At 42.4% G+C, this 21419-nt stretch overlaps 1 protein-coding gene across 3 annotated transcripts; it reads right to left on the bottom strand.

The window, feature by feature from the left end:
• Positions 1 to 156: 156 nt before the first annotated feature.
• si:dkey-40m6.8 lies at positions 157 to 21052 on the bottom strand. Of its 3 annotated transcripts, none has more exons than XM_031299434.2 (16): positions 20456 to 21052; positions 17877 to 18025; positions 17361 to 17508; positions 16417 to 16490; positions 16134 to 16252; positions 15130 to 15217; positions 13766 to 13914; positions 13548 to 13632; positions 13271 to 13392; positions 11914 to 12063; positions 5514 to 11799; positions 5248 to 5411; positions 4733 to 4866; positions 3887 to 4221; positions 3708 to 3792; positions 157 to 1596 (listed from the first exon to the last, which is right to left on the bottom strand). In XM_031299434.2, the coding sequence occupies exons 1-16, from the start codon at positions 20544 to 20546 to the stop codon at positions 1469 to 1471; spliced, it is 8307 nt and encodes a 2768-aa protein (XP_031155294.1). In that variant the 5' UTR covers positions 20547 to 21052; the 3' UTR covers positions 157 to 1468. The 3 variants fall into 3 exon arrangements, with proteins under 3 accessions (XP_031155294.1, XP_031155295.1, XP_031155296.1); XM_031299435.2 differs by having other exon boundaries at positions 17892 to 18025; XM_031299436.1 differs by lacking the exons at positions 16417 to 16490; positions 17361 to 17508; positions 17877 to 18025; positions 20456 to 21052 and having other exon boundaries at positions 16051 to 16181.
• Positions 21053 to 21419: the final 367 nt, after the last annotated feature.

The following is a 21419-nucleotide window of genomic DNA, read 5'->3' as shown; positions in this document are numbered from 1 at the left end:
TCTTATATACTGTCTATGGGTGTATTCTTATATACTGTCTATGGGTGTATTCTATGCATTCTATGTAGGAGATACATGGCGTTCTTGGTTATAAATAGAGCGCTTTACGATTACAAAACAAAACGATTTATTGTCATGAAACAGTTCAATAAGAGGTTCACATTTTGTAGCTTTTATTTCCCCTTGTTTATACATTATCCCTTGAAAACCATTCTTTAAACAATACAGGTTTTAAACCAACATTTAAACAGACTAAACAAATGGACTAGTTGGACCTCGACTGCAGGGTGGACTGTTATTAGTAGAAAATGGGGTAAATTAACACATATACAAACAAATGGAGTTATTTACTGATGAAAGGCTTTGATTTTTCATGCTAAGCTACATTAACGGTCATTAAACAAAGTAAAAGAATGACAAGACAGCTAGAAATCCATAGACATCGGAAAATAATGACACATTACAGGACATAGTTCCATACAGATTGGCATATATTAAGAAGTAAAATTATACAAAATATTATTTTAGCAATTAAGACGTTTGGGAAAATATTTAGATTTATTTGTTATGAACATCTTAGAGAAGGTATAACCTAGATGCATTCTGTCCCAAACAAATTATAGCTAAGTTAATCTATGATAATGGTAGAAAAGCAAATAAATAAAATGAGATAATAAATAAGTAAATAAATAATCAAATAAATAAAATATTGCATGGAAACTGGCTTTACATAAATAAATAAAATATAATAAATATATATAATATAAATTAATAACATAAGAGAAACATTTTTAGACCTCTAAAAGTATAAAGAAGCATAGCTTGTTTCATTTTTCGTGCAGTCTAAGAATACATCTATAAAAGTAAACAGCTCTAAAATGATATTGTATTCACTTGTATTATGATATTTGTACAAATGCAAATAAGTATTCTCAAATACAGGAGTCAAGCGATTTCTGTGCCAAACTGCTGCCTACAAGAATGATGAAAAAACGTCTTAATAAAGAGAGGGCTGAAATCCAAGCGTTTACATAGACAGATGAATGACTAAAGAAAGTGCATTCCCCGCACATCTGGGGTAAATTACAACAGAATGAAGAAGAAAAAAGGTAAGCTGGTACACAGCAAGACTCCCACTGCATAGCTGTCAAATCTGTTTCAGATTTTACAAAGCTCCAAGCGCCTCTTCTCCTAGCCTATGCTGCTTTTTCCAAAGACTTTTGTAGCTGAAGGCTATGAATAAACTCTGTAAAAAGTAGCAGGCAGGAGCACAACAACCCCTGTCATACAAAATCCTGTCGCTGGTAAAACCCGGAATGTGTCCAGCTTTTAGAACGGGAGTCTCATTCTTTCAGTTGCCTCTTCAATAAAAAAATAGCCTCTGGGTGAATGGCTGGTTATTGGGGTTAATTCACTGGCCAGTCCAAGAGGGTTCAACTCTAAAGGTTCCCACGATGACATTGTAACATCACACCATGTGGGGGTCGTTGGCAGGGCTGACAGTGAAGCGCGATGATGGTTTGGCCCCCACAGGCGACCTTGGTTTGATTGATAAATCCTCTTTCCTTTTTGATTCTTTGCTCTTGATGTTTGGCCCTGATGGAAAGAAAGACAAAATCAAGCAATATGTGAAGGTGCATGTGTTGTGAGTTGTGCTTCACCGCACCATTTCATTTGACCTCCATTTTGTCATTAGTGTTCATAGTAGTAATTTACAAGTTATCCCTTGTGTTGTCTTCCCGTTGACCATGCAACTTTTTGTTTTTCTGGGTCAAAATTTAAAATCTTTTTTTTCCAACGTTCGTTTTTTTCGACACTTTTGTGGCTTTTCACCTTGTTTTGTCACTCTTCCCGACATTTTTTGTAACTTTTTTTTACAAGTCTGTCGATTTTTTCTGTTTCTGTTTTTGTTGTTTTTTCAACGTTCTATCAATTTTTTTCTTCAAATGCTATAACATTGAATAAAACACCCAAATTCAATTAAAGTAGTGAACTGATCGTTTATTTAACTTGTGAAGAGCGTTGTATGGAACCATCCACGTTATGTTTTTTGACAATTTGGTTGAAATAAACAATAACTTCTGATATAGAAACTTTTTGAAAACGGGTCAAATTTAACCCGAGGACAACACAAGGGTTAAACTACAACACAATGTTTCATATATCATATCATTTCTTGTTGGAAAGTCACAGAGCTCAGTTAAAAGTTTGTTTTGTTCCACATCCTCATCAGAGTATTGTAATGTTGCCAAACAAATCCAATACAACAATTGCTTTTGTTTATTATTTTCCTACAGATTACAGCTGCAAAGCATACCTAGGCTACAGCATTTCATTAAAATATATACTACAATTAGTACAGTAATTTAAATCAGAATAAAATCTCCAGCGGAAACTAAATACTGAAGTTCAGGTGCAGGTTTTAAACCAACAGCAGCACCTGAGAGTTCCGGTTCACCTGCAGAAGGTCTGGTGAAACCTGGAATGTGTCCAGGTTTCACTCCAATGTTGGATGGGTTGGGGGCCTTTTACATGTCTGTGCACAGGGGCCTGTTGTCTTATAATCCGTTCATGACTGGTTCATGAAATGGGGTAAGATATTAGCACTAAACCTAATACAATCCAGAAATTGAACTAATGATCTGTATCTATAAATATAATCACACTGAAGCAATGCTGGACAGTTTTTAGTTAAAAATAACTCAATGAGAACACAGCCTCTTCTTTTAAGGCTTTGAAGTTTCAACTGTAAAGGCCTATGAAAGATCATGAAAGCATCTAATTTTGGAGTTGCATTTCTGTATATGTGAACGGCCCAAAGGAAAACTCTGAGCCCAAACTTTCATTATTCTGTGAAATGAGGTAATCAGTGTACAAGATGGAGAGAAGAAGTCAAGAGAGCAAATGAAAATGTGTTGGGAAACACAGCTTAGGCTTGCATTGTTGAGCGCAGGATTTATGTCGCCGCTCAGCTCCACATGTCACAGTGTAGAGCGGAATAATTATAGAAGATTAATTCTGCCTGCATATTTGGAGAGTAGATGGTTGAACTAAGGGTTTTCCATTTTGGTGTGTGGGGATGAGTTAGTGGCTGTCAGATTTTATTACGTAATTTTCCGGCTCAAGGTGAGGACTGAGTGATAATACACGTTGTAAAAAGAAACATATTTCAGACTTATGCTTATATTATCGCTATATTCTGATAAGAGTCTACAGCATGCTAGCAGTTCAGTGATGCTGCACTTAGGCACAGCAGCGCTGTGAGCTAAATGCTAACGTGGGCATGCTAACATACACACACTGACAACGTGCTAACGTGCTGATGTTAAACAGGTGTAATGTTAAGCATGTTCGCAGGTATTTGGTCAAGTTATTACAATTCATCCTGAGATGATCCATCCACAAATGTGTCAAATCATGACAGAGGAGGAGACATTTCACTCAAAATCACAAACGTTAACCTGATGGTGGCGCTAGAGAAAAAAATCAGGAGATCACTAAAAGTCAGCAAGATTCGTCCTCTGGGGATCATGAATGTCCATACAGAATTTAATGGCAATCTATCCAGTAGATATTTCAGTCTGGACCAAAGTGGACTGATTGACCTTGCCGCCATGCCGCTAACATGGCTAAAAATGGTACCTCCTCATTCTGCATCTCATCATGAATGTGAGATGATTAGATGTTTAAAATGTTTATGATCTTACCACGCAAATCCAACTTGGTGCTTTTGACGGACACTGGGGCTGGACTTGTGGGCGCTGAACTGCTCAACTCATTGGTTGGAGTTTCCTGTTGTGTTGAAACAGAATAGTCGAGGCTCCTTTTATTATATCAAAAACAATCTCCTATAAATCAGTTATTCAAAGTACGTAGTAGGAAATACCTGATCAAAAAGATAGATTGTGACATCATCAAAAAAGGACACATTTCTTCCTCTGTCTTTCTCTCTGTCCATCGGCTCCTTGGGTGATTTCAGCAAACTCCTCAGGCCGACACGTTTGTCCACGTCTGTTTCTGTGACAACAATCACCCTCCGGGACCTTTCGTCCTCCTGCTCATCCTCCTCCTCATCGTCAGGGTCGCTTCCGGAGGACAGACCTCTCCGTCTTCCGATCCGATTTCCAATCGCACCATCCCCAAATCCTCCTTTACCAGTGGGGGTGAGGGGAAGAGTCAGAGCAAGAGGAGGGAGGGCGAGAGACAGACGAGCTAGTTTTGCTGTGAAAATGAGAGTAGGGAAGAGATGTCACAAGAGAGTTTACCTCGTCCCAGTCAGAAAATTTGGATGAAAGTTTGCAGACCTTTTACAGACTAAGGGGTTACTGACATCCACTATTTGTTTCCTCTCTTTCTTTAGATTAAAGATATTTACTTAAATATGCACTAGTTTGTTTTTCTTTTTAGTTTTCTTCTTTTTACATAGTTTTCTGTATCCTGTTTTAAAAAACAAACGAAAAACGACGTGTGGTTACATTTTTCAAGAGGTGCACGTCAGGCTACGGCGTAGGGTCCGGCGTAGACGCAGAGAGGTATGCGGGGGTACGCCGTCGATTCGACGCAGAAGCATAAAACAGCCTTAAGGCCTTAATTCAGCTTAACATTAGGCTGTGGTGAGGCATGGCAAAATGGTGGGGGAACAAACTTTGATACAAAAACAAACAAAATGTCGCAGTTTGTATTTAATGATCTAAGTCATAAATATAAGCAATCCGTGCAACACTAAGGTTACCTTTCATGGCCTGGTTTGCAGTAGGTTGAGGGGTTGTGACCTCAGGTTGTTCAATCACAGTGAGCGGCTCAGCTTTAGTTTCATCAGACTTGGTGTGGGACTTAATGCTGGGGCAACTTTCCTGCTCCTCTTCGCTACAACAAAACACACACAAAAAACAACGAATTAAAACATGAATATTAAAGGGTCAGTTCACCGAAACATATTTTTTTCACTTAACCCTTGTGGTATCTAGCCATGCAGATAGTTTGGGTTTTATTTGTCCAGGTTTTTTATTATTAATCTCTTTTTCATTTAATTTGTGCTGCTCACAGCTTTGAAAATTGACAATTTAAAAGTAGATAGTATTCCTGTTAGTTTTTTGTAAATAACAGGGGGGGGGGAAACATCTTTCAGGACTTTGAGGGCTCCATAAGATACCACTATAAAGGAAAGTAAGAAAATAATGAATAGTAATTTGGGTGAATCGACCCTTTAACATAAACTCAGATTTCCAAGTTCAGCCTCCTTCATACCTTTCATCCTCTTGTTGTTCTTTCACAGTGACCAGCTCGCTGCTGTTCTCTGTGATTTGTTCCCCCCAGGGCCGGAGCATCACCGTGTCTTTAACAGTAGACCCCCAGAGCACATTTGTTTTCACATTTTCACTGAGGGAGAACTGCAGCCTCTCCTCACACACCTGGAGCAACAAAAACAAAACAATAAAGAAGGATGAGAAAGGTAAGATAGGTAATACAGGGAGCACTCTTACAACAAACAAAACACAAGAAAACATGCTCACCTGCATCATGAGGCCATTCTTTGTTGTCATCTTAGAGAGAGATCCCTGGTCTTTGACATCAGATGTTTTGCCTGGTGATCTCTGCCTGTCATTCTTCTCCTCTTGAAAATCCAGGATCAGATTTGGTGCAGGCTCCGCCAGTTTATCAGAGTTATCAGAGATCCTGTCCTCCTTCATATCTACCCTACTCCCCTCAGGAGTAGAAGAGCCACATATCTCCTCACCTGTATCACTATCACCAACACTGCTGCTCTTCTGCTCAGGTGTTTTCTTTAAAGACTCTAGGAGCTCCAGGTTCCCCAGAAAAAGGTCACCCAGAGAGTCCTCCTCGTCCCCAGATATGCAGCACAGTTGTTCCAGTTTTTCAAAATCCTCCAGGGGCTCCTCATCCAAATCTTTCCACTCAGAAATCAGTAATTCTGGGAGATTGTTGAGGGGAACTTGGGGTGAAGATGGACTGGCAGATGATGTTTTCTGGAACAGATTATAATGTTCATCCTGTACGTTGGGTGTAAGATCGCTCTCATCGGCCAGTGTTATATGCACAGAGGGAAGGTTCAGATTGGCTGAGATCCCTTTACTTTGAGTTGGAGCAGGTGGTGATTCTTGCAGATGTGGCTCTGAGACATTTGTGCTGTGATTTGGGGAAATATACGTCTCTGTCTCAGCGCTGGCAATAAAGTCTTCTAGATTAATGTGACTAATAAACTCCTCTGCCTCTACAACAGATGGTGGTGGACTAGGAAAAGAGTCGTCTAAACTCTCCAATTTATCATCTTGCATATCAAGGTCTATGCTTGGTGGAGGACTAGGAAAATCTACTGAGCTGAAATTGTCTACTTGTGGATATGACTGATCTATCTCCTCCTGCTCATCAAGTTCACTGGGACAAGAGATGGGATTGGGGGGAAGGGGCATGTCTCTATAATCCTCTTCTTCATTCACAATGCTTACTCTCTCTTCTGTATATTGCCTAGCGAGCCATGATCTCATTTCAGCCTCTGAATCTGCGCCTGATTCAACATTTTCCAGGTCTGAAAAGTTCTCACAAGGAGCTTCGGTGATGCAAACAGATATATTTGAGCTCTCTAAAGTGTGACTGAAACAGTTCTCTAAATTAGAGGCTGTTACTTCGTCAACATGCACGGCAGATGTCTGTCCCTCTATTTGGATCTTGCAGAGGTGATTCTGAGGCCATCTGTTAAAATTTTGATTTTCCTCTGTCTCTGTGGAGTCTAGCAGACCTTCCCTGTCCCTGTCTGTCTCTGTGCATGACAAAATCAGCCCCTCTGCTTGCTCCTGCTCTGGGATTTCTATATTCTCTACTTCAATATCTGAGATTTCCCTTTTCAGATCTTTGTTAAAACTGCCAAGTTCACCGAGGTTCTCAATATTTTCCTCCTGTTGTATGTCTACCACTTGGACAGCCTGTTGGTCATCGCCGTCTGCTGAGTCCCACCTTGCCTTAATGTCAAGATTACCAGCGAGTCCTTGTGTTTCATCATTCCAGGTTTCTTCGCAGCCCTCCAAGATGGCAGGGTGCAGTTCACTTCCTGCAAGTTCATCGTTTTCTTCCGTCTCCCAAAACTCCTGACCTACAACAAGCCTCTCCCCCACCTCCCAGGCCTTATTACTGAACCCAGAGAAAAATTCAGATCTCAGTTCCATGTCTTGGCACCTCCTCTCTGGAGAGGCCCACTGGTCATTTTCATCAGGCCACAAGCGTAAGTCCCTTGACTGTAAAAAACGGTGGCAGTCAAACTCTCCCCTAATGACAGCAGATCCTGTACGTTCCTCATCCTCCTCCATAGCGCTCCATAACTCTTTAGTCTTCACATCCAGGCCCTCGCAGGAGTCTTTATCCACATTGTTAGCAGAGTCTATCTGACTTGCTGCCCCTCTCAGGGGTGACTTTTCCTTCATGGCGTTACTCAGCTCTGCGGCAGCCAGCTGTTTCTCCGTCTCTGTCGTGACCTTCTTGTCCTCGTTGCCGTCTGAGCAGCGCAGGTTTCTCAGGCCAAGCTCATTGTGGTCCAGACCAGGCCTCTCTTCACGTCCCTCAGCCTCTTCAACACCCTCCTCGGCCCAAGAAGGACACATCAGACCACTTACTTCATCATAGACAGACTTCCCATCATCGCTTGGCTCGACTATTGACGGGGTTTCATCGCTGAGTGTGGCGTCACTGGTTTGAATGCCGTACAGTTTAGATAATCTTGACTCTCTGTTGTCAACTTGGGATGGTGTTACAGAATCCACAATGTCATTTCCACATTTGAGGGAGTTCATTGAAGAGATATCAATATCCGTCTCTGTAACACTTGTGTAATCTTTGTTGCTGGGCCTCAACACGCAATCATTTGACTGGCTGCCAGATACAGACTCACTCAAAATATTTGTTTCAGCGAGGCTCTTGGAATGTAGATTTAAATCGTTCGCTGCAGAGTCCTGGTATTTGCAATCTGTTATCTGGGAGATGATGCCATCTGTATAGTGGTTGTCTACAGCATACCCACTGCTGTGTGGGAGCCTTTTCAGGGACTCATCATCTAATTTTGAGAACAACTTATCAATTAAGTCAACACAGTCCTTGGCCTGCGGATCATCACACAGCAGGGTTGACTTTTTACTCTTGTTTTCGAAAATGCCAGAATCGTCTTTCTGTGTTGACTCCAGCCCTTTGTTAAGAATATCTTGGTCATCACCTAGATGAGAGACGGCATTCTCTGGAGCGTATTGATATAGAGTACTCGTTTCCTCACACATCTCAACAGTTTCTCCAATTTCACTTTTGATATCTGACATCTGTATACTCTTTCTTAAGGGGCTTTTTTCTCCCATCTCTCCCTCCTCCTCAGTTTTTTCCTCTATCCCTGTCAGTGTTCCCCGATCCCCTCCTCGACCGCTGCTTGGCCTGGAGGCAATGAGTCCATCACTGCTCCTCCTGCTCATCCCGTCCCCCTCCCAGTCACTGTCTGAGAAATACGCAGAGTCTCGATGCGGTGTTTCATTTCCCAGAGCTCGCCACCCGCCGCTTCCCACTCCTCCTCCACCACTCGTCCATGAGTCACTAGGTGTGAGACAGTCGGCTGAGTTGGAAGTCATAGGTGACAGGGCAGAGTCGGTGGGGGTGATGAGTGAGACATCAGAGGATGGGTCCCAGTCTGGAGTGGTTGGAGTGGCAGCAGGAGTGGGTGCCTCTTCTGCAATGTGACAGGGATTTTCTTGCCCAGTGTCATTGTGTTGAAGTAAATTTTCTCTTTTCATCTCATCATAATTTTTATTATTCTCCAAATCAGCTGCTGTGATGTGTTCAGAGTCCACTTTGGAAACTTTTGCAGTGTGGTACTTTTCTTTGTCAGGATCATATGATGTGGTATCTGTCTTTCCGCATGTTTGATCTCCTCTCTCAGGGCTGCGGGCCTGTAGGTCATCTTTCATTAACTCACCATTCCCTATAACAGCAGCCTTTGGTGTATCTGTTTCTTTTGTAATTAGTGATTTGTTCTCATGCTTTAGCACAGTGTTGGATTCTTCTCCTCTGGCAGGTAAGGCTGGGCCGTCTGAACTCTCCTCCTCTTCTTTTTGACATGCAAGTGTTTGGTTGTGCAGGAGACCATTTTTGGGCATGATTTCTGAAAACACAAACTCACCAGATTGGCAGTGGTCAGCATTGCTTCCTTCGCTGTCCAGTTTAAGAGGTTGTTTATTTGATCCTATATGCAGGACTGGGATCTCAGGTTTCATAGAAACCTTTATCTCACTCTTTTTAGCACGCTTGGTCACTTGGGCATAGATAGCTTCAGCTGGTGTTTCATCTTTGCCTTTGTTGGATGCTCGTATGGAGCTCTCTGACTGAAATCTGATGGTTTGAGCGGAGCTTGGGTCAATGCATATGGACTCGTATTCAGGAGACAGTGGAGTAGGAGAGTAAGATGAGTCTGCTTCCTTTCGGTTTGTGGCAGCGTTTTGTCTAGATATTATTTCAGTCAGGAAGGTCTCTGCTGATTGGATCTCCTTCAGGAACTCCTCCCTGGTCATTTCTGTTCTCCGGGGCTTCTTCTCAGTCTGCTGCAGGTCAGACTCCTCCTTCCCAATGGTGATCTCAGAGAGGAGAGAGCGGGATCTCCGTATACCCTTTGAATAGGCTTCCTCAGCCTCAGTGTATGAGGGAAGGCCTGGAGCACAGACATAGGGCCGCAATCTGGATCCCGAAGGATAGAGGTATTTTACTGGATCAGTTTCTGATCCTCCCGCCGGATCGGTGTCCATCCTTCCCGTGTCAATCTCTGTGAGGAAAAGATCCCTCTGGAATGATTCTTTAGTGACTGTATCATCCTCCTTAGCTCCTGTCCTGTTGCGTTTCTCTGGCCCCCATGACTGTCCTGCTGACCCCAGCTCTGTGATCAGCGACTGGGAGCGGCGCATCCCTCTGTTGGGCAGCACAAAATTTCCCCATCTTTCTCCATCTCTTTTCTCCTCCTTCTCTCCCTCCCATGAAGCCTCTGACTTGGACTCACTAGACTCCGTCACACTAGATATCTCCGTCAGAAACAGATGCATGGGGGATTTCTTGGCAGCGGCCACACGTTCTGCATGAAGTTCAGCATCTTCCCTCCAAATGGCTGGCAGGATGGTGTCAAGGCGTGACTGAGTCCTTTTCATTCCCCTGGAGAAGAGCTCGGCACAGGCTGGGTCTGCATCTTCAGATAGGCTGGAGTGAGGGACAGTAGTCCCACCGCTGGGTCTCTCAGGGGACATGAAGGGAGAGTCATCCTCATCTGAGTAGGTGGGACTGGATGAAGACTGTCTGTCAAGCTGGGGGTTTGTTGGCTGAGGGCGGGGTAAATTGCGATAAATTGGGCGCAATGGGTTTTCTCGACGAACGGGAGAGTCAAAGTCTTTTGCACGAGAATGAGAAGTCTCCCTGGAGTTGTGCAATGATGCTAAGTGCCTGCTACCAACCTCTCTGTCAGACAAGTCACAGGATAGTGGGTCTCTTCTGGATCTCTGCATCTGTGGCTTACTGTAACTTGAATAAGTGTCTGCTGTGCTGTAGCTGGGGCAGCTTCTTTGTGGTTGGGAGTGGGGAGGGAGGGGTGGGGGACACATTTGAGAAGATTGAGGGTAAATGGGATGGCTCGATGGGGGAAGGGAAGGGGAGAGGGACGGGGATGGGGGTAGAGTCTGACGGGACCGATGGAGCCCCAGGTGATCAAAGGTAGAAGATGGACAGCTGCTCATGTGATGGGGGTCTGTTTCGATTTTTCCACTGATGGTGTAGTGAGGCAGTCCTCTATAACCGAGTGGAGGGGCGGGGAGGGGGCGCGAGTGAATGTGGTTGGCTGACAACATGGACATAGAACGAGGCTTGGGAGGAAGGACCGGGGCTTGAGAACTAATGGAGGATTTTTTGTCTGCCTCACTACTCCTCTTCTCCTCTTCATCATCGTCCCCTAAATCAACTACTGAGAAGTCAGTCACTCTGCTTGAAGCGTCTCTGAATTCAGCCACACCTGTGTTGGGGACCTGAAGTTGAACCTCGCTTGATCTGACAGTCTGGAGGCCCTTTCTACACTTGTCAGAAGAAAAATAAGGGACTCTGTCTTTTCCCAGCATTCCACTGCGAATCTCCACCAGTTCCATGTCTCCAGGGCAGATCGAGTCAGAGCGGAAAGAGGACTGAGTCTTCCCTTTAAGAGTTGGCGACTTATCCTGGGGAGTGTGCTCCTCTAATCTGATGTAGTACTCGCTGGCGAGGGAGGGGCTTCGGGCGCTTATCACTGGGACCACAGTGGGAGTGTCCAAAGACTGTCTGTGATTATTGTTCACAGTCGGGATTGGCTGAGGGGGAGGAAGAGGTTTGTAGCCTCGTCTGGCATGAGCTTTTTCCCAAAAATACTCAAAGTTCAAGCCTTTGCTGGTTTCAGTCACTGTCAGGATGTCATCCAGTTCAGACGAGGATGGAGTGATACAGTTCCCCACAGGGTCCAGTAGGGGGTAGGAGTTGTCTTCCCTGCCGTACTCTCTCTCCCTTTGCCGCTCGTTTGCTGCGGTCTGGAAAGCAGGCGGACGGAGTAAGTCCCAGCGTCTTTCAAACGACTCCTCGCTCTCCCCTCTCCTTCCTCTGCCCTCCTCATATTCCTCATCCTCTTCATCTTCTTCCCCAACACTCCCTCTTGCCATTCCTCGCTCAGCGGCCAGGAGGGAGGAGAGGAGGAGGAATATCTCTGCTACAGAAGGGCGTTGAGAAGGAGGTAGCCAGCAGGACTGCATGATCTCATACCTGAGGACAGGAGAGAAAAACATTAAGTTTGGAGAGACAGAATTAGGGCATTGTCACTTTCTATTGGCATTATCATCATTTCTGCACAACTCCACTTAGTGGATGAGTACTGACCAGTAGTCTGCATGGGAGAGTTTGAGTCTGGGCTGGGCCAGGGTGATCTGTCTCTCCCTAACGACGAAGGTCAGCACCTCTTCGTCACTCAGGTGTCTGTGGGGCTGAGAGCCAAACTCAAACAGCTCCCAAATAACCACCCCCATGGACCTGGAGGAAAAGAAGATGTAGAGATAGTGAGAGACAGACCTTCACAGACCTCTTAGTTATTTGTTATGTAATGCTTTTACAGCAACACCTTGTTTTATGCAGAGCTCTGAATTAAAATCAAACAAGACTGAGACTTTAAGCTGCCATTGCCTCTGTAAGAGCAAAGAGTACTCTTCCTCTACTTGTGTGTTTTGTTCCCACAATGTTTTCTTGTTGGTTCATTCAACAAAACAAATTGAAGTGGAGTTGTAATACCAGAGGGTGAGGGTTCAGTCCAGCTTGGGCTCTTGTTCTTCCATCACTCCATCTGATATTACTGGACTTTCAAATTCTGCTTTGGCAAAATTGAAGTCACACTGATAAGGTAGGCTTATGTAAGTATTTGTGGTATGATTTGTTTGAGAAACATTTCAAAACAGCTGCCTTGGTGTTTCAGCTTCAATTCAACCTTCAAAAGAATTTAAGTTGAGCCAAATAAAAGCTCTAACTGAGACTACAAAGAAGACTCAACAAAGAGCATTTCAGATTATTTGCAGTTTCAATATATTCACTGATCAGAACCACTCATCCTCAAAAAGATTTCAATGGCGTAGGCATTAAGAAGTTTACTTTGTTTTCCTCAGAGAACAAGCGTTTTGTTGTATGGGCTGTTTTTTGATAAGCACTGCTGGTCTATTTTCGCCCATACTGGTTTAATAGGTGAATAAGAAAACCAATGCTATGAGACCAATGGAGACTAGCATAACAATGTATATACAATATACAATCCTTGGCCACTTTATAAGGTACATCTATTCAATCTAATGTAATCCAGTACAACATCTCTGCCACCTATTCTACCTTTACAAAGCTCATATTGGCCAGTTTTTGTTCAAACTAAGGTGTTAATTCAGTCTGTAAATCTGTTTTTTACTGAGCTCGTAGGCGTTTCTCAGGTTTTGCCCACCCCACAACACATTTAACACATTTCAACATAATGCAGCGCAGTTTAACACCACTGCAAACTACAACCTATAACACAACCAATAAACACAACCAAAAAATTTAATATATGGCTGAGCTGTGCATTGGATTGTACAGTATTAGATTGTACAGATGTACCTAACAAACTACTACCAGACACCAGATAGATGACAACCCTAACCCTGACCCCTAACCAGCCTGATTTGCACTTTGTATAAACAGCTGTGACAGCTCTGAAACATACCACACATTGCTGGTCTTGGTTTGGTCAGTAACAATGAGAGATCCTCTGTACTCCTCCAGCAGCTCAGGAGCAATCCAGCGTAGTGGGATCCATAGCTTGTCTGGAGTTAGGTAATAGTCCTCCTTCACAAAGACATAAAACAAGAATTGTTTTTATACTGAAGAAACATTTTATTATGTCATTGTATGCATGACAAAAGAAATGCTTTTACGCTTCCCAAAATGTAAAATGTGTTTGGTGTAATTTTTCAGAGAAATACAAGCAAAGACCCACGTACCTTATAATGGTTGTGTGAAAGGCCATAGTCGCCTATCCTAACAGTGAGGTCTGAGGTCAGCAGGCAGTTTCTTAAAGCCAGATCACTGCAGAGGATAGAATACACCCTCCGACAATCAGCCACATTGACAGAGGTACACACTGTATCTATCTAAGAGGTCAAATCTTTTCAAAGACTTGGGTCCCCTGATAATGTACAGAGGTGAAGTCACGACTGACCTGTGGATGTAGTTGTTGTCATGGAGATGCAGTAGACCGGAGGTGATCTCAAAAGCCATTCTCTGAAGAGTCAAGAGGTCCCGAGTCGGTAGGTCAGGGGTCATCCCATTTGACTTGCGCTGGGCTCTCAGATACCTCTTCAGGTCACCCTAATTTTACATTACAACAATAACACAAGCAGTGAATTGCATGCAGACTTAAGTAGAAGATGACTTAATGCCAGTTTGGCCATAAGTCTGCGTGCCAAGTGCTTGTGCCCTTCTCCTAAAACAGATAAAACTCGCTGGCAACATTGTATAGGCAAAGAGAATATTTATGACTTCTGCAGTAAATAAGTCCCTTTTTAGGTGTTTTCCATCACAGAGCCTCAAAAGCAGCAGGGGAATTGGTAATGAGCTGGCAGTCTTTGTATTAGTAATTTGTGCTTCGGGAAGGGCAAGGAAATAAAATGAGGACTATTCTAAGGATGGAAAATATCTGTGAGGAAAGGACAATAGGCGACTTTATCAAACAGGATAATAGCAGTCTACGAGGCCCCCAGTGTTGTTTGGCTTCTCTTGCTGTGTTGCTGTAATTGATCTGCTTGTGTCTTTGTCTGGCCTGAGAGTCCACTCATATGGTTTTCTTAATCAGTCAGTGATTAAGCCAGCTGAAGGAAGCAAAACAAACCGATTGTACCGATGCAAAGCAGATTTAAGTGAAACCGGATATAATAAAATTCTAATAAATTATCATTCCTGCAGCAAACAATATGCACATACCCACATAAAATTACATTGAAACAAGGGGTAAATTAAGTATTAAGTATTAAGCACCAAATGTAAGTAGTACATTTGGTGCAACTATAACAAAATTGAAAAACTGCTACAGAGGTGGAACATAATAGCTTTCATGCCAATAAAACAGCATTTGTAAGTAATAAAAGCGGTATGGAAATTAGCACTTTGTTTTCAAAGTGAGACAAAAAACACAGCACAAATTGTGAAATGTAAACAAACAAATCGAAAAAAGAAACTAAAATAAATACTAAAATGATGTACCATGCTTACTTTAAAATGACACATTACAGGGTTTGCAATAATGATGTAGTTACTTTTAAGTCACAGGCCTTTTCAACGAAATATTCATTTCACTTTTGTCCAATATTTAAAAGAGACATATCATGCTCATTTTCAGGGTCATACTTGTATTTTCTCATACTGACTGAATATATCCGGCTTGTTAAATCCCAGGTTTTCTGATACAGGCAGCTCACAACAAACTGACTGGGTTGTTTTATTTCATGGTTTGTGGGTCGGTAGGCACTCCAGATACCCAAATGTGAGTGAGTGAGTTTTTCATGATATGTCCCACTTTGTACTCACAAGTTGACAGAACTCCATAACCAGGAGGAAGGGGATGTTCTCACTGCACTGCCCCAAACACTGAAGGATGTTGGGATGTTTAAGGCTCCTGAAGGGAAAGAGAGAAACCAGATAAACAGGTAGATTACAGGGCAGTTAAAGACAAACAGTGATACAAGATAAATTGCAGTATTTATCTAGAGATAGATAGATAGATAGATAGATAGATAGATAGATAGATAGATAGATAGATAGATAGATAGATAGATAGATCGATCGATCGATCGATGGTAATGAGCTGGCAGTCTTTGTATCACACAGATGAAAGTAGAGGAGTTAGGAGTTGTAAACAGCATATAGATGTTTGAAAATTACTCTTTGTGGGTGTATATTTGTGTTTGTTTGTTTGTGTGTGTGTGTGTGTGTGTGTGTGTGTGTGTGTGTGTGTGTGTGTGTGTGTGTGTGTGTGTGTGTGTGTGTGTGTGTGTGTGTGTGCGTGTGCGCATGTGTGTGTGTGTTAAAGAGAGAGGACAGCCAAAATGCTACTCAGATTCTAAGTCAAACACTAAATAGGTCGGTTAAGTGCCCATCTTCAAGACCAAGTGTTATTACCATCTACCTGCGGTACATTACTGTCTAAGTACACAACAAAACATTAAAACACAATTTTTATAGTGTGAAAAGGTACAATTCAAGCTAGACATATTGTTTCTCATTTTATCAATAATTGAAGTGAATTAATGAGCAATAAAATGTACCCTTTTATTGACTAAATACAGTCATGTTATGCTGATACAGCCTTACTTGGTCTGGTATGACCAGTAGCTTATGGTGGCTAATGTTAGTTAATGTTAGATCGATTCCTATAGAGCGGACTTCATAGAGTCATTTCAATGACTTGAATATTTTTCTCTACTTGTGTTACTGTTATAATAAACTTACTATTATCAAATAGGCCACAGTGGTTGTTGTTAAGCAAAAGTTGCCTCCAAAATGGCTACCCAAGTTTCAGCAGTTTCTCCCACCTGTACGGCTCAGACTCGGCCAAGAACTTCCTCTGCTCCAGAGGGCTGGCACTGACACGCAGCTCCTTTACCACGGCCTGAGAGGAGCTGCAGTCACACAGCACTTCAGCCAGAATCACCTAGGAGAGATCAATGGGCAATAATATAGGAGAGTGCCCAAGAGAAGCAGACCAGCAGTAAAAGAACTAGTGTGAGTAAAGCAGAGGAAAGAAAAGCTATGACGTGGATCATATTAGAACATGAAAACACAATGATATCTCAAGATGAGAGGCGATCATCTTACCTTTCCAAACCAGCCATTTCCTATCTCCTGAAGATAGTTTAAAGCGTGTCTTTTAAAGCACTTAGATTTGGAGTCTGTAAAAAAAAAAAAAAGATCAGGGTCACACACATCAGCATTTGATGTTCTTTTATGACATTAAATATCTCAACAGGTGCAAAAATCACTTAAAAAATATGATACACTCAGGAAAATACATTATTAACAGTGCTGCACACAGCTGCCACGGCCATCACCAAAACATTAAAGATCCCCTCCAGACATGTTGTGAGACATAAAAATATTTACTTTTTGAATAATAATTTGCATCTGATATTGTTTTCCCTCAAAAGTTAAATTACCTACTCAACCGCTATTAGAAATGATACATCTACTTGAAATATCTAGAATCTATGAATTTTTTTTAAAGTTTAGTTACTGGGCACAAGATATCTCCTACTTCACTGAAAAGTCAATCGGTTTCATGTTTCCACACCACATTTGCGTGAAATGCACCACGATTGGCTTCCAAACTAGTTGTGATGTACAGTAATGAAATCATGCTTGTGTGTACACCTCTTAAACTCAGAGTTGAGCAGAATGAATTATTCTTAACAGCAAAGTAACAATAAGCAAAACATATTTTTGAGTGGAGGGGGACTTTAATGAATGACACAATACCCTTCCTGATACCATCCCTGTCTGTGGCCAAATGCCCAACTTGGCCTGCCTGTACGGAGCACTGATGCAGAATTGTCTCAGATCAGTTTCCACTACATTGAACTTGAGTGGGGAGTCCAATGCTACAATGGTTGTAAACTCGGTTTGAGACCTTTAATGGATCCACATCAGTGACTCAAGCAACAGACCATGAGGGAGTTTGGTGCAGGACAGTACTTCGGCTTCGTTTTGAGGGCTTTGTGCTCAAATGAGAGTCAGAGAACAGGAGAGTTGTTTCAGGTTGTTACCTGCTCCATCCTTCAAGGCGGGGCAGTTGGGCCGGTCTCTGACTGGCAAGGTGTAGACCTCAGGGAGGGAGGGACATGACGACAGGCTGTCCTCCTGGATTGGACTGGAGCCTCCAGAGCACTCCTCCCCGTCTGCATTGTCAAACTCCTGGTTGAGCCGCAACAGCACAGAAAAATCACAATACTGGCACGTTTAAAATGTTAAAATAAGCTATCGTCTGTTACTTAATAATACGGTTGGATTTAGCAGTTACTATCAAGGGCAGACAATGAGAAAGCAGCCATTCTGAACTAATGACACCCTGTCTGCCAGCTCAACAGCACTATCAGGTCAAAAGATGGAGGCTTAGTCAAGATTAGACTGAGAGATGATTATTGACCATTTCTAGTTCATTAAGTCTCAGACATTGAGTCTTCCTGCAGTTTATCAAGGCAAGCTTAAATAAAAACCACACAGGCATGCACAAAAGGTGTGACAAAACAACAAAAGCAGAGAGAGGTGAATAGATTTCTTACATGTTGAAGACTTACATTGAACCCCACTCCTCCTCTCTTACAGCACAGGCAGGTCAGGAGCAGCAGAACAAAAGAGACTAGCCCCGAGCAAGAGATGAGGATGACGACGTAGGGTGGAGGAGAGAGGGATGCAGCCCTGGTCTGAGAAACTGAGAGGAAGACAGGAAGAAAATACAAGGGAGGAAAGTATTTAATACAGAAATATAAGGGGGACACACTGTTGAGTGAGTCAGTGAAGGAAAAGAGAGACTTTACTGAATCAGAAGTGTAAAATCGTGTTACACGGGTGTTTTGTTTAGAGGGAAACCATTGGAGCGTTTTCTTAGCGGCAGGTTTGGGGACACAGTGGAGAACCCCAATGGACAGCTTGCATCAGGGATTTGGGGGGGAAAAAGCAGGAAAAGAAACTAAGTTGAAGATAAAAAAAACGGTTGTCTGAATCAGTAAAAGAAAATAGAGACTGGCATTAAAGTTTGAAAGTGGGATAATATACCATTCCAGTAAGGAAAAAAGCACGGGGAAAGGGGGAATATCAGAAATGGCATTCCACTCAGGAAACACAGTTAAGAAGCAGGGGAGGGGTGGTTGGAGTTGTCATTTAGGTAAAAAGGAGCGCTAATTGGGAAGGGTTGGAAACTGGAAAAGAATTACTCAAATCAGGAAGGTGTACTACTCAGGTGAGAGAGGGAGGGATCGGGACATTTTGATATTTGTACCTCAACGCAGTCGATTGTGGGAAGTGAACCATCTGTAGAAAAGAAAAGGGGCAGGGCAGGGTGGTTAAATACCCTTCAGGTATTATCTATAGGTTTCATTAAAATACTGTCAAAAATACTGTTCAAAAAATATGTCAAACATTAAATCACTTATGACAGATGATGAGAGAGGAACAATGACACCTTGAAACGGTCAGAAGGTGTCACGCTTAACACAGAGAAGGAATCATATATTAAAGATAAACATTGATATTCAAAGTACCATAACCTATCTTTTCTAAGTCTGTGTAAACAAAGCAGTATTTTAGGCATTATATTCCATTAGCAAGGTAGTAAGTAGGAATTTTGCCATGTATACTCTCAGAACAAACCTTTAAAGCCGTATGCACTGATATTACTATTATTAACGAATTACACACACTTAAAATAGTTGTTAAAACTACAACAAAAAAAACTGTATTACAATCTCAAATAACTATAAACTTGTGAAGTAATAAAGATGCATTAGGGGACATAATAATAATAATAATAATAATAACCCAGGGGATTACATAAACAATGATATTGAAACCATACCTTGAAATGTATGACTAAGTTTTATAAGCGTGCCATCTTTAAATATTCCAGTTTCATTTTCTGTGTCCCTCATACAAATCCAAAAATACATTCACAAGGTCATGATATTGTAAACCCTGCATACATAAATTTCAAAGTATATTTAAAAATTTACCAACTTAATATATATTGTAAAAAGAGGATCAGCATTCAACAAAAAGCTAAGAGATGACGTAATGTTTGTTTTATTTGGAAGATAAATATGTAGGCCTTATTTCAATTAACACTTTTAGCACCTCTTGTTTTCTTGTGTTTTTCTTGTTTACAAAAAGTTCCAACAGACAGAGCAGGATTTCTCTTGTTTAACATATCCTGCGCAAAGGTAAGTAAAGATGTGTTCAGCATATAAAACCATCTTTGTATGAAAGACTGGTGAATGGTCCAATATGTTATGTCTAATTAAAAGAAAATTGGCACTCTTGATTCCAATAAATTGTAGAAAATCAGTTTTAGCCCATGAAACAGAGAGAAATACAGCTAATTGTTGATCATTGCCTCTGCAAAACATGGTCTAAATATGAAAGCTAAATGAGCCTTTTGGCAATGTGGTCCCCTAAACATGCACCACAAACATATAATTGGTGGCTCCAATCCTGGTGCACAATTCCTGTGCAGTGCTATTCTTTCATCTTTCTCTAGACATATGTCCAGACAGACACTGCATATAAATAGGAACCCAACAGAGGGCCTTTTCCAACAGCCCCGGTGCCAGCAGCTCTTATCAAAACAATACACCACAATAGCCTACAATGACTGCACACATTACACAAACACAACACTCTGCCAGATCTTGGGGAAGAAGGCATATTCAGATTGAGAAAAATAAAGATGCCAGCAGTGGTTAATAGGCTAAATTATCTCCAGTGCCAAGCAGAGGGTAGACTAAATATATCGCACTGACCTACGGTTTTAGCCTGCTATCCATACAGACTATGCTGTTTTTAAGTGCCATCGATGTGAGGCCCGAGATCGAAACCCCCCCCCCCCCCCCTAATATTTTCATCACTGCATGCAAATCGGGTAGCCTACCCTACCCATCAACAAATCAGCCTCGCTCCATTGATTAAATCAGCCACGTAGCCTACTGCAATAATAATTCGCATTATGTCTCAGTCATACTGGCTGGCAGATAATACAGTACTCCCCCCAATGTAGAGAGGCCTTTTCATAACTGACTACACCCCCCCCCCTCTCTCCTCCTTTCTCCAGCATCACTGACAGGTTTTCTAACCCCCCTCCTCCGTTCACCTTCCCTCTGCGGGGCTCCGAGGGCTCTCTCCGGGCTGAAGTACGACATGATCCCCGCCAGCGCTACCATCACCCAGCAGTGTGGCCGCATCGTCGCCGCGTCCGGAGCAACAACAACACCATCCGAGCGACGCTGCCGACTGTCGGTGTCCTCCTCTCTCCCGTCACCCCCGCCACGGTCTGTGCCGTCTCCGGGCTCACGCTGTCTGTGTGTCTCCCCCCTCCGCTTTTCTCCCAATAATAAAGAGCGTCTCCTTGCCTTCCTTGTTGTGCTCTCCCCCCTCCTCCTCCTCTCTCTCTCCTCCCCCCTGCTCTAATCCGCAATTAAACACGGTGTGAGAGATGCTCTATTGTGCATCCCCAGTCCACCGCTCGTTATACATACATTACTGCTCTGCCTCCGTCTGTGTGGAGCACTGCTGAAAACAACCACCCGCTATTTCTCCGTTATAGGCTACCTATATAGGCCTATATATAAATATTTCCTTCTCCCTCTATCTCTCAGTGTTGTCTGTGTTTTTCTCCTCCGCCAGCCTACGTCAGACACACACGGCGCGCATTGTCATGATCCAGCTTGATCATCATAATGCTACCCAGAGAGAAGGGGAAAAAAAACTGTGATAATATTCCCAGAGGGAGTTAATGGTGTGCATGTGGTGCTCAGTAGGGCTACTGTGTTTATATTAATCTCATATTGAATTTATAGTCAGTATTCATATGAGGACTTTGGGGATGCGATGTGATAAGCCTATTAAATAATAATTAAAAAAAGAGACTAATGTGTTGACGCGCAAGCCTTCTTCACTTTATATAAAATATATAAAAAAATAATAGATAAAAAAATATATATCTGTGGGTATTGAAATGTATTTCATGTGTTGTGGTGTGAACGGTGATGGACACATCCAGCAAAAAAAGTAAGAAAAAAAATTAAGATGTGTATAAATCATGGGTGATTTAGTCA

This window comes from Sander lucioperca, chromosome 10 (assembly GCF_008315115.2).
Source record: "Sander lucioperca isolate FBNREF2018 chromosome 10, SLUC_FBN_1.2, whole genome shotgun sequence".
Taxonomy (NCBI): Eukaryota; Metazoa; Chordata; class Actinopteri; order Perciformes; family Percidae; genus Sander; species Sander lucioperca.
Note: the sequence above shows the minus strand (reverse complement) of the source record. Positions and strands in the feature narration are given on the sequence as shown.

What these genes read in the sequence shown, in the direction of transcription:
- si:dkey-40m6.8 (XM_031299434.2), bottom strand. Translation starts at nt 20,546, where the DNA reads ATGCGGCCACACTGCTGGGTGATGGTAGCGCTGGCGGGGATCATGTCG. An exon ending in GAAATGGCTGGTTTGGAAAG is followed by an intron (nt 16,253 to 16,416) that starts GTAAGATGATCG and finishes GATCTCTCCTAG; the next exon opens with GTGATTCTGGCTGAAGTGCT. An exon ending in ACCAAGACCAGCAATGTGTG is followed by an intron (nt 12,064 to 13,270) that starts GTATGTTTCAGA and finishes CTTTTCCTCCAG; the next exon opens with GTCCATGGGGGTGGTTATTT.